This window comes from Lepidochelys olivacea (assembly GCF_965140295.1).
Source record: "Lepidochelys olivacea isolate rLepOli2 genome assembly, chromosome: 9".
Lineage (NCBI taxonomy): Eukaryota > Metazoa > Chordata > Testudines > Cheloniidae > Lepidochelys > Lepidochelys olivacea.
Genome location: NC_140419.1, coordinates 30,255,992 through 30,268,182, shown reverse-complemented (window position 1 = coordinate 30,268,182; position 12,191 = coordinate 30,255,992). Strand labels below are relative to the sequence as shown.

At 39.7% G+C, this 12,191-nt stretch overlaps 1 protein-coding gene across 2 annotated transcripts in view; it reads right to left on the bottom strand.

Moving 5' to 3' along the window:
- The window catches only part of PLOD2 (procollagen-lysine,2-oxoglutarate 5-dioxygenase 2), a 74,044-nt gene that overhangs the window by 14,632 nt on the left and 47,221 nt on the right, over positions 1-12,191 (bottom strand). For both annotated transcript variants that reach the window (XM_084638701.1, XM_084638702.1), the window contains exon 11: positions 1,373-1,477. In XM_084638701.1, the coding sequence (XP_084494827.1) occupies positions 1,373-1,477 (105 nt within the window). The remainder of the gene's footprint in view (positions 1-1,372; positions 1,478-12,191) is intronic.

Sequence of the window (12,191 nt, the reverse complement as noted above, 5' to 3'; positions counted from 1 at the left end):
AACGACAAGCCAGCTACGCCTTTATCTACAACTCAGTCCTCATCATTAGGTAAATGCAAGTTTCCAACATATGGTGATGAAATTAATACTCTGCCTCTTTGTCTGACCCACCTGAAAAGCCTGGCATTACCACTCACGGCCAAATCCGGTGTACTTTACTCACATGGGAATTCACGGATTTTCATGAGTAAAGCAAGCAAGATTTGGCCCTAAAGCAGGAAAAAACCCAATATGAGCCGTGAATAGTAGTCAATATTGGATCTTTTCTGGAAATTGTGAAAAGCTAACAAATATTATTTGTATTCGTATTGGATGTCAACGTTTAGTTTGTCTTGTATCTTGTGAAATTATTTAACAATGAGAAACAGCTTGTAAGAGCAAAAACAACGATGTTCTATCTCCAAGAATAAATCTCTTTTTTTAAAACTCCAAATACTAAGACTGAAACAAGTGGGCTTTTTTTATGCCTGAATTGTACAATTTCTGATCAGTCAGTCTTGGAAATCCTGCTTCATTTAACAGAAAGCAATGACATCACACAGCTGTCTTCAGAATGATTTAGATTCTTGGATGTTCAGACTGGGAATTGCTGTTTGTGCATATTCTTCTATGCAATAGATTTTGTGAATGGTTAACTCCCATGCTTACTATAAAGAGTGATAATCAGTACATCTTCCTGGTCAACATGAGCTAGATTCACAAGAGGACTTAGGTGCCTAGCTTCCCCTTTAGTTGCCTAAATTTCAGAATCAGGCCCCATTGGGATTCACAAAACCCCCATCTAGTTGCTGCTGAACCCTGTAGGTGCCAAAACTTGCTTGACACCTACCTTTTTGTAGTAAAAGTTCCCTAGGTGCTTATGTTTCTGCCTCTGCACATGCATACTGCATCCTCACTCTGGGCATGCAGATGCCTAAGCCCCAGAGTGATTCCTCCACCTAACTGGCCTGCAGGGCCCAATCCAGTGAACATACTCCGTTCACCTACCTTTTTCACTTCAACATTTTCAAGTGAGAAAGTGTTTCCATTAACCAAATAATTAGGTCTGATTATTTTTCCCCACAGAACTCAGCATTCCATTAAAGCAGGTTTTTTTTGGCAAACAAGCAGCCAAGATTAATTACAGAGTTAAAGATGTTTGCCATTGGAATGGCTTAGTGGTCTATTGGCACCACATAGTTTGCAGTAACATGATCACCTGATGCTCCCTCAAGTAGAGTGGAATGCTGATAAGCTCCACAGGGAATTGAGCCAAACTTCTCTTACAATAATGCAATACCATAGAAGGGACAAGTAAAAGGGGATCCTGGAGAGTGCTTCCAGACTAGAAAAAATGAAGATCCTCAGTCTGTAAGACAAAGTTATACTGAACCTGTTCTGCTCTATCAGAAGTCTTAAAGTCTTCGGGTTTGTCAGCACAACATCCGCATCTATGCTGAAGTAATAGTCACATGCTTTATTCTGGCGACAAAGGTCCCTGCAAAGAGAGAAAGCAGCTCTTAGCACAACCAGTACATCCTCGTGTGATGTTAAAAATAAGTTTATTGTGGAAAAACTCAAGCACATTTAATAAATACTTGATAAAACTTTTCCAACTTAGGTGCCTAAAATTATGTACTTAAATCCATTTAGATGCTTAAATAAAAGGGGTCTAATTTTTGAAGGTGCTGCACAATCTCCAGGTTCTGTTGTCTTCAGTGGGAATTGTAAGTGCTCAACATCTCTGAAAATCTCCAGTTTTCATTTAGGTGACTAAATATGGATTAGGTACTGAAGTTTGGGCAGCCAAGTTTGCAAATGTTGGGTTCTGTATTAAGAATCATTTAACTGGGTGTCTAATATAGTCTCAACCCATGAGCTTTGCTTGAACAAAGGAGCTACATGTGTGATCTGCTGATCTGAATGGTGATAGAACTCCCTTCCAGGAAGCTGTTAACTGAAGCCATTAGCAACATTGGGGGGGGGGGGGGGGGGGAAGAGAAGAGGGGGAAATTAATCAACTGGGTATAAGTAGTTCAATTGAGCAAAACTTTATCTAAAAGAATAAGAACGTAATTGTTAAAATACTAGATACACCAAAATCCCAACTGAGGTGACCACTGATCAGTGTAAAAAAGGGAACTCATGTCTACACTGCTGTGCAGTTTGGATCACAGAGGTATGAACTGCAGTGAGTACAAAAGGGCTGCACTGTAACTCCCCTGAATGGATACTTCAGGTGCAAACTTAAAAGTCGCTAGTTCACACTGAGGTAGTCCTGTCAGAGTTCACGTTCACGTCTGCCGCTTCCATACAGGGGAGTTACAGTGCAGCAGTTTGGTGCATGTTGCAATTCAGATCCTGGTAGTCCAAACTGCAGGGCAGCACAGACGTGCCCTTAGGAGGTCGTCTTTGAAGCAATCTATCACCTAAGTTTCTGATACCAGAGAAGGAGGAAATAGAAATTTCTGCATGTCCCTGTTCTCCAGAGAAGTTTCACTGAAAGGAGGAGGAATATTGTATTATCCTTTAATATAAATGTGACCAATTACAAGCGCAGAAGAATTTTTTTTTTTTTTTTTGGTAGACAACTCTCAGGGCTAAGTTTGGGTATCAGTGAACACAGCTCCATTGAAATTAGTGGAACTGCAACAATTTACATCACCAGTGAATTTGGCCCTGATGTCTCTATGGGAATATATTATTTTAAAAGATGGAATATCACTCTGAGGCAATAGCTTCCCTATACAGCTTACATTTATTGTGCTGGCTTGTACGGTCTCACTACAGATTCCATCTTACCTGCATACATTTTATTTCACTTATTCCACTTTCTGTAAAAATTCTAATAAATGCTACTTTTGTTTAATCTAAATTGACCTGAGTTTTGATTGATACCTGGGGAAATTAATGGTGGTTTTTCATAAATTCAAGAGATCTCACAAGAAGAAAAGTGACTACAAACAAATCAAAGCATGGAGAAGACTGCAGGTCTTTTTTTCCAGTGCAGAACCACAAAACTATATCCTGTTCAGTTTACCACGGAATTCAGCCTGCGGTATTTCTCCTGCAAGCGTTCTTTATCAAGGACGGTCACCCTTTTGATTATCAGGTCCTCTTGTGCTCAAACTGGTACCTCAAGATCCTTTTGTGAAACTGCACTGGAAGGTAAACGACATCCTTCTCCATTCCATTCCATTGACTTAAAACCAAGCTAGTCACTTAGTCAACACACTGTTGCAATAATCATTTGAGCTGAATTTCTAAAATAATACTGAGTTAACAGGAAGGATAGTCAATACAATGAAGAATTCATTGAAGAAGAGGTTTTTATGCACAGGTCCATGGTTAACAGTCTCGGTGAAAGTACAGGCTATTACTTAACCAGCACTTCCTTCATAGCCAATTTTCCATCATATGAATGTCCTACATGTTTGTGTCAGGTTGTGAACTATGATTTCTGAATTCTTTACACTCATTATTTCCATCTGACACTGGCAGAGTTTATTTCAGTCTATTAATTTGCTCTGTCCAAAGCTTTGTAACTCTGCCATAAAATTCATTTGGCTTTATTATTAGAAAATAAAGTCTCAGATAAACATCATAGGGAGTTTTCTTTTAACCAACATTTGAAAATAATCTATACAGATTGTTTTTAATTATATGCTACATAAAATAAAACAGAAGTAGCAGCTTTAGATTCATTTTTGAGCAGACGTAATTGGAAAAATTAAGTCTCTTCCAATAAAATTTTGCTGGCAATTTGTGTGACTTCAACTTTTTTTATTTTTACAAAATAAATTGTCAGAGTATTCTGTTAAAATTGGCTCTGTCTAGTTTTACGAATCCTTCTGTACTGTATTCAAATATATTAATCTAAATGACAGGCTATTAGACATTTGAAAAGCTTCCAAGTTAACATATACCCAAAGTACTAGATCTATTTGGAAGCCTTTAGAAATATTCTATTACCTTAAATATAAGGGAATTCATTTGTAATAAAAGTTATAGGAATATTTTTAACCAACAAAAACCCCCACAAGAATCTTCAAAATTAATGCAGCAAATCCAGTTGGGACTTCCTGACCTTAGTCTGAATCCTTCCATTTTTTAACTCTTTCCTTCCATTCTCACTATAGTAGAACAGGCTGGATCGTTAGGTTAGAGCTTCACTTTTAATTAAGAGTTTCCTGCATTTCTGGAATTTTTGTAGGAAGCATGGTTCTTACTATTCACTTGCAACCACCATCAACAAAACTTCTATAAAATTCCCTAGCTTTGGATTATACATAACATGGACTTATAAAATTTCTCAATACTAATAAAGGAAACCTGCTCATAATAATGAAATTCAGATTTACTTTTCTGAGGCTTTCAACACAGTCTAGAAGCTCTCCCTAGGAAACACAAATGGTCTTTGATAGTCTTTCTGCTTCAGGATATTACATTTTGATAATAGCCTAGTCTTTAAGGACACAGATATGTAAGGATAACACGTGAACCTACTCCTTAATTCAAGTAGGAGACAGGGATAGCAGTGACAAATGGGCTGCTTGCTTTTCAGAGGTGCTTAACACCACTAAAATCAAATCATATCATTTTTGAAGAACTTTATTTCCCTGGCCTCAGTACATTTGCTTAGATTTATCTTAGTAGTATAAACGTGAAAGTTGAAAAGATTTTTTTTTTTTGGTACACAAGTTCAAGAAGCTGTTTTAAAGCAGCGATAAGAAGTGGTCAGTAGGAGAAGACAAAGATTCTGAGAGAGGATTAATACTACTGTTTAACTCTGCTTGTGAAGTACTGGCTTATCTGTGACAGTGAGTATATCTTAGGAAAAGGAAAAATGTTGCTGTTCTTTTGTGAACAAAACTTTCCACTAAGACCATGTGATCCTAACCCACAGTAACTTGTTGGGAAGAGACATAATCTGTTCAATTTCCTCTAGCAAACAGCCATTTAAAACATCTATAAACATGATTTGTATTTGAAATTGAAGCAGTCTATCATTTTCTGTCCACAGTTTGGAAAGAGAATTGCAATTCTGGAATAGATGACATAAATTTTAGGGGTCGGCAAACTTTTTGGCCCGAGGGCCACAACAGGTGGGGAAATTGCATGCAGAGCCGTGGAAGGGGGTTTGGGTGTGGGAGGGAGTGTGGTGTGCAGGAAGGGGCTGAGGGAAGGGGGTTGGGGTGCAGAAGGGGTACGGCGTGTAGGAGGGGGCTCAGGGCAGGGGTGCAGGGAGGGGATTCAGGGCAGGGAGTTGGGGTGCAGGAAGGGTTCAGGCTCCAGCCCAGTGCCGCTTAGCTGGAGCGGCTCTGGGGTGGCAGCAGCATGCCCCGGGGCCAGGGCTGGCTCCCTGCCTGCCTATCTGCCCTGGCCCCGCGCTGCACTGCTCCCGGAAGCAGCTAGCACCACGTCCCTGCAGCCCCTGGGGGAGTGGGGACAGAGGGCTCCGCACACTGCCCTTGCCGCGCCTCCAGGTACCTCCCCTGAAGCTCCCATTGGCTGCGATTACCTGTTCCCAGCCAATGGGAGCTGCGGGGGGTGGTGGTGGTGCCTGGAAGCGAGGGCAGCGCATAGCGCCCTCTGCATGCCCCCCGCACCCCCGGGGACCACAGGGACCTGGTGCTGGCTGCTTCTGGGAGCGCTGTGGCCCGCGGCGCCGGGGGGGGGGGGGGCGGAATACAATCCCCTGGGCCGGATCCAAAGCCCTGAGGGGCCAGATCCAACCCACAGTTTGCCCACCCCTGCCTTAGGACATATTCAGACGCCTCTTTATGAATACTACAGTTTGAGAAACACCTTAAAAATGGTGCCTAGTAATATAATAAGATGACACCACTTACCTCTCCGTGTGACTTATGAAGGACAAAAATTAACCATCAGTACTAATGGCCATTTGGTGAATGTGAGTTAACCAATGCATTATATAATTTAGTAATTCCTGCTCAGTTGGGAGCTGAATTGAATACATGGGGTGACTTTTCCATAAGATATTAATAGCATATAGTTCCAATCATGCCATAGTTGTGTCACCTAGAGCTACACTTGGCAATTTCTGAATATCCTTAGTGAAATCTTTTGATTCCTTCAGAATAGTATATACCAACACTTCTGTCCCAAAAGAGGTAAACATATCTAACCACACAATGGATAAAGGGCTTTTATTTATGAAATTAAGCCTGAAGAGCAGAACTACTAAAGTAGCTCTACTACTTCCTGAAAAGCTACCAACACCCGTAAAAATTCCCTGAAGTGAGAGGGGGAAAGTGGGGGATCATCCAATAACAAGATTCTAAGGACTGATAATCCTATAAGGAACTGAAACAAATTACTTCTTACATTTATTATAGCCTGAACATATTCATCTTAATCTCTAGAGTTTTCTGTTACACCAAAATCTACAATAGCTGATTAAATCTGGTCTCCAAATTGCAAAGGTGAATAAATCCAAGTTCACAGTTGAACTGGAAAGGGTGGAAAAAATGACAGTAAAATATCACGCATGTTCCTTGAAGACAAGGTTTTTTTAAAACTGAAGAACAGAAATTCCAAGAGATGTGCATACATAGGCAGAGTGCCCAGTTGACTTTACATCTCCTTTTTTTCCATTATCTTTCCTCCTTCCACTCTCATTTTGCTTCTACAACTGGTGCAAAGAATGTCATTTTGTGTTCCCCATACAGATAACACTCTGGAATTATATAAAAAACCGCTGCCATCAATGCACCAACCATACAGAGCTTTAAGGACAGCCAACACTGCCACCCAGTTGTCACAATATCCGAGAGGTAAGTATACAGATGGAAAACAACTCAAACTTATCCCATATAAGACATAAGAGGTAAGGGGGGGGGACAATCCTTTTAGGAATCTAACTAGGAAATTAACTTCAACAACTGTTAAGGTGATCTGGCCTCCAATCTCCATGGTTTTGGGAGTCCTACTGGACTCATCATTGATCCAGAACACTCAGATTGCAACATCTTCCACCTTTTCTGGCTATGATTATATCTCCATGATTATATCAACCCCACGTTAAATTTCTGCAATTGACTGTACCTAGTGATGAAAATGGAAGCCAAATAAACACTTCAGATTAGACTATCACACAGTGGATTGCCCCTTAAATGTACTTTTAAAAAAATCTAAGAACACATGACAGTGATGTCCCATGCTCTGGCTCCTCATATGAAACTCTCAGTCTTGGTTCTGATAATGGTCACGATGGAAAGCAGTGGGGTAGGGGAGAGGAATGTAAACCAAATGAGTGAGGTTGGTTCAACTAAGGAGAAGAAGAGAGTAACATTCCTGGAGGAACTGTTATGCAATTCTTAATTTTGTACCAGGGATCAAATAATGGGCAGACTAGAAGGACATGGATAGAAGAATGAAAATCTACCCAATTTAATGAACGTGCTGTGCCAAAAGATTGCCAAAAGTAAAAACAGGAAAGTCACAGGACTCTACCATAAATTTTATATCTTAGAAAGGTCGGTAGGAGTTATGCATACCCTTTCTCAGGATATTCTTCATAGTGATAAAAAACAAGTAGAAGATAATATGCTACATCATGGATTTGATATAGCCCATGAGTCTATGGATAAAGTTAAGGACATTGGGTCTATTTCTCAAAAAAGCTTGGATACAGAAGTAAGAGTGGTCCATTTGTATGGAACTCTGGCATGTGCACACAACCAACGTTTACTGCTGATAAGAGAAAATAAAATACTTAAAATAGAAAACAGACTGACTAGAAAATAAATCCAAATTAAGATGTCAGAAACTGAAAATAGCCATTCAGTGGTCAAGAATTTTGTGGAATGTTGATTGGTGGATTATTTCTATTTGTTCAAACACATATTCCACACAAGAAATCTGTTTAAGACAATGGGCCAAATTCAGAGGTGAGTCTAAGAGAATCCTAAGAGAAGCAAAGCAGTAAAAACAACTTATAAGAGGAGGCGTGTAAGTATCAATTGATATTACAGATACTGAGGTGGCCAGAAGATGTGTTTACACCACTTTAAATCACTTTTGAATTTGGCCCCGAAACCCTCCGATTTTTAACAACTGCGTGAGCATTGCTTGAGCTATGCAAGCAAAATTTGAAAAAAAGTCAGATTTGTGAAGAGTCACTCTTTTCAATGCATTCACATTGGAATACGAAAGGGAATGGAATAAAATTCTGAATTCCAGATGAAGAGAAGAAAAGGCTAAGAGCAAGCAGCAGATATAACCCACAGGGAATTTGTGTCACAAATCTAACCCAAAAGTTTAGTTGGATTTATCAGAGAAAAGCAAACATACATTTTTCAGATGTCACAGGGAATCAGATTAATTTCAGGAGGGAGTGGAAACAGACCTTGAGGATAGAAGAATACATAGTTGAACGTGGAATTGATTTTAGGTTGAATTAAGGTGCTCTGTCAATTTATATTTGCATTACTCACTTTAAAATTCCTACTTTTAATAGTTATCATTTGAGCACAGTGCAGTTCTCTGTGTTGGCTTGTATATGATTTTTTACACTTTCCCTTTATGCTACACATCCCCTGCAGGACAGAGACTGTTAGCAAGTGGCATATCAGAGGAGGAACAACATGGGCCAAATTATATTTGTATTGTGGTGGAAATAAGTATCCACTGTTATGTATCACATACTTTTATCTTACAAAGGGGAGTTTGATAGAATGCTATGCAACACTGACAAACAGGTAGTTTTGTGGGGCTCTTTTTAATCTTCTGGTGAATGGCTAGTTTATAGCCACCACTCCTACCATCCATTTAAATTATTTATAATCCGCTGGATCTCAAAGAGTCTTAGGGGCTTTTGTATGTAGTTCTGCTTTCTGTCACATTATGCTACTGTAAGCTTCATGAGAGGAGGCAGAGATCTCTAGGCTCTGCAGCTGAGATCTGGAGCTTAGTGTTATAATATGATATAAGCTTATTACTGAAGATAGCACTTCCCTTTTACACTTATACAATAATATAAATGGGGAAGGGTGGAAGATCCTCTAGAGCTGCACATACAATAAACCAGTTCACAAGTTTTCAAGTGCAGTATGTAATAGTGGAGAAAAAGCAGAGTATCTTTATTTATTTATTCAAACCTGCAAACCTCAAAAGAACAGCACAGAGTAGACTTCATGATCCTCTCTCTACCTCATAAGGGTAGGGTCAAGCCTAAAGATGGATGAAGGAATAAATCAACTGGAATCAAAATTAAGGTTCCAGGGATTACAAGTATTTCTTAAGTGATGTTTAGACCCATTAATTCAAAAGAACTTAAATGGGGATAGAGGAAGATAGATCAATGATTCTCAACATTAAACTAACAATCTAATTTACCTAGATTTCAGTAAGGCGTTTGATACCGTGCCCCATGGGGAATTATTAGTTAAATTGGAAAAGATGGGGATCAATATGAAAATTGAAAGGTGGATAAGGAATTGGTTAAAGGGAAGGCTACAGGGGTCATACTGAAAGGTGAACGGTCAAGCTGGAGGGAGGTTACCAGTGGCGTTCCTCAGGGATCGGTTTTGGGACCAATCTTATTTAATCTTTTTATTACTGACCTTGGCACAAAAAGTGGGAGTGTGCTAATAAAGTTTGCGGATAATACAAAGCTAGGAGGTATTGCCAATTTAGAGAAGGACCGGGATATCATACAGGAGGATCTGGATGACCTTGTAAACTGGAGTAATAGTAATAGGATGAAATTTAATAGTGAGAAGTGTAAGGTTATGCATTTAGGGATTAATAACAAGAATTTTAGTTATAAGCTGGGGACGCATCAATTAACGGAGGAGGAGAAGGACCTTGGAGTATTGGTTGATCATAGGATGACTATGAGCCGCCAATGTGATATGGGCGTGAAAAAAACTAATGCGGTCTTGGGATGCATCGGGAGAGGTATTTCCAGTAGGGATAAGGAGGTTTTAGTACCATTATACAAGGCACTGGTGAGACCTCACCTGGAATACTGTGTGCAGTTCTGGTCTCCCATGTTTAAGAAGGATGAATTCAAACTGGAACAGGTACAAAGAAGGGCTACTAGGATGATCCGAGGAATGGAAAACCTGTCCTATGAAAGGAGACTCAAGGAGCTTGGCTTGTTTAGCCTAACTAAAAGAAGGTTGAGAGGAGATATGATTTCTCTCTATAAATATATCAGAGGGATAAATACCGGAGAGGGAGAGGAATTTTTTTAAGCTCAATACCAATGTGGGCACAAGAACAAATGGATATAAACTGGTCATTGGGAAGTTTAGACTTAAAATTAGATGAAGGTTTCTAACCATCAGAGGAGTGAAGTTTTGGAATAGCCTTCCAAGGGAAGCAGTGGGGGCAAAAGATCTATCTGGCTTTAAGATTAAACTCGAAAGTTTATGGAGGAGATGGTATGATGGGATAACATGGTTTTGGTAATTAATTGATCTTTAAATATTCATGGTAAATAGGCCTAATGGCCTGTGATGGGATGTGAGATGGGGTGGGATCTGAGTTACCCAGGAAAAAATTTTCTATAGTATCTGGCTGGTGAATCTTGCCCATATGCTCAGGGTTTAGCTGATCGCCATATTTGGGGTCAGGAAGGAATTTTCCTCCAGGGCAGATTGGAAGAGGCCCTGGAGGTTTTTCGCCTTCCTCTGTACCATGGGGCACGGGTCACTTGCTGGAGGATTCTCTGCTCCTTGTAGTCTTTAAACCACGATTTGAGGACTTCAATAGCTCAGACATAGGTGAGAGGTTTTTTGCAGGAGTGGGTGGGTGAGATTCTGTGGCCTGCGTTGTGCAGGAGGTCAGACTAGATGATCATAATGGTCCCTTCTGACCTTAGTATCTATGAATCTATGAACAATAGCTTGGAGCCCTGTATGATGCAGTACACATTTTCACATGACCATATATTACACACACAAATTTAACCTCTTACATCAGGATACATATGTTTAGTGGTAAGGGGGTGACAATGAAATATTTTTGAAACATCTCTTCGTATAACTACCTAGGCATGCAGAGAAAAGGCAAGGAATATACAGTGGCTGTCAGAAAAAGATGCAGGACAAATATGTAAATACACAAAGGCCAAAGTCAGCCCTGGCGTTGGGCATGCAACTCCTCTTCATGCCTAACCAAGCGGCACCGGGGACGCATTTGACCTATAGATGCAATCAAAACACTACTGGTATCTTCAGTTACATTTAACAGGCTCTAATAAGCCAAAGAGGGGAATGCGGTCCATTAGTCATCACCACTAGTGGGGGGGAGGGGGTTGTCAGCAGACAGGAAGTGTTTATTTGTCTAACAATTTAGTGGTTGATTCTTACTTCCAAACTGATTGTTTAACCTGTGGTTTAGCTGTGCTTCTGGAGTTGTGTTATTCTATTCTGAAACTTAATTGGTTTTATAGTGAGGGTCCTTTTCTTAATTATTACTATGCCTCCAAGGTAATAAAAGACCCCAGGGAATACCCAACAGCAGGTAAGATTGCCAGAAACACATCGGTAATATGGAAGTGCCCTTTTGGGGATGGAAAATATCTATAATCCCCTAAATTATGTTTAGACCACTAAGTCAAAAGAACTTAAACATGGACAAAGATAACATCCACTGGAGGTTTTAAATCAACAAATTCTCAATATCAAAAACAGCAACTAGGAGCCCTGTATGATTCAGTTCCTCTCCCGTAAGAATTGTTTTGCAATGTCCTGAGAATAATCACGATTGCAATTTCTCATTGGAAGTACAATGAAATACAGTTTTAGAGGCCATTAAACACATGGAAGCAGACGTAAAGTTGGAAGTAGCTGCATATACGTTTAGAACAAAACATGGGAAAAGGTCAACAAATCTGTTAATCCTTAGCATCTGATGTAACTCTACACAACCCAGAAAAACAAACAATAGCACTAAGGCCCTCCCAAATACAAATAAATAATCTAAAATAATGAAAGAAAATGTACTTTTACAGAATAAAATGGAAGTAATTGTAAACCCACTGAGTGGGAATGTATATATTTGATATTAGGGAAATAAAATGGATTATTGAGCAGTTTGATCTGGAATTTAACATAGTCTCTGTAGACTGAAATCTCACTGTTACCTAGAGAGACTAGACCAAACCCATAAAATACAGATCAAAGCTCAGGTTCCAAAGTACACCCACATATAAAGCTTAGGGGAGGATGTTCAGAATG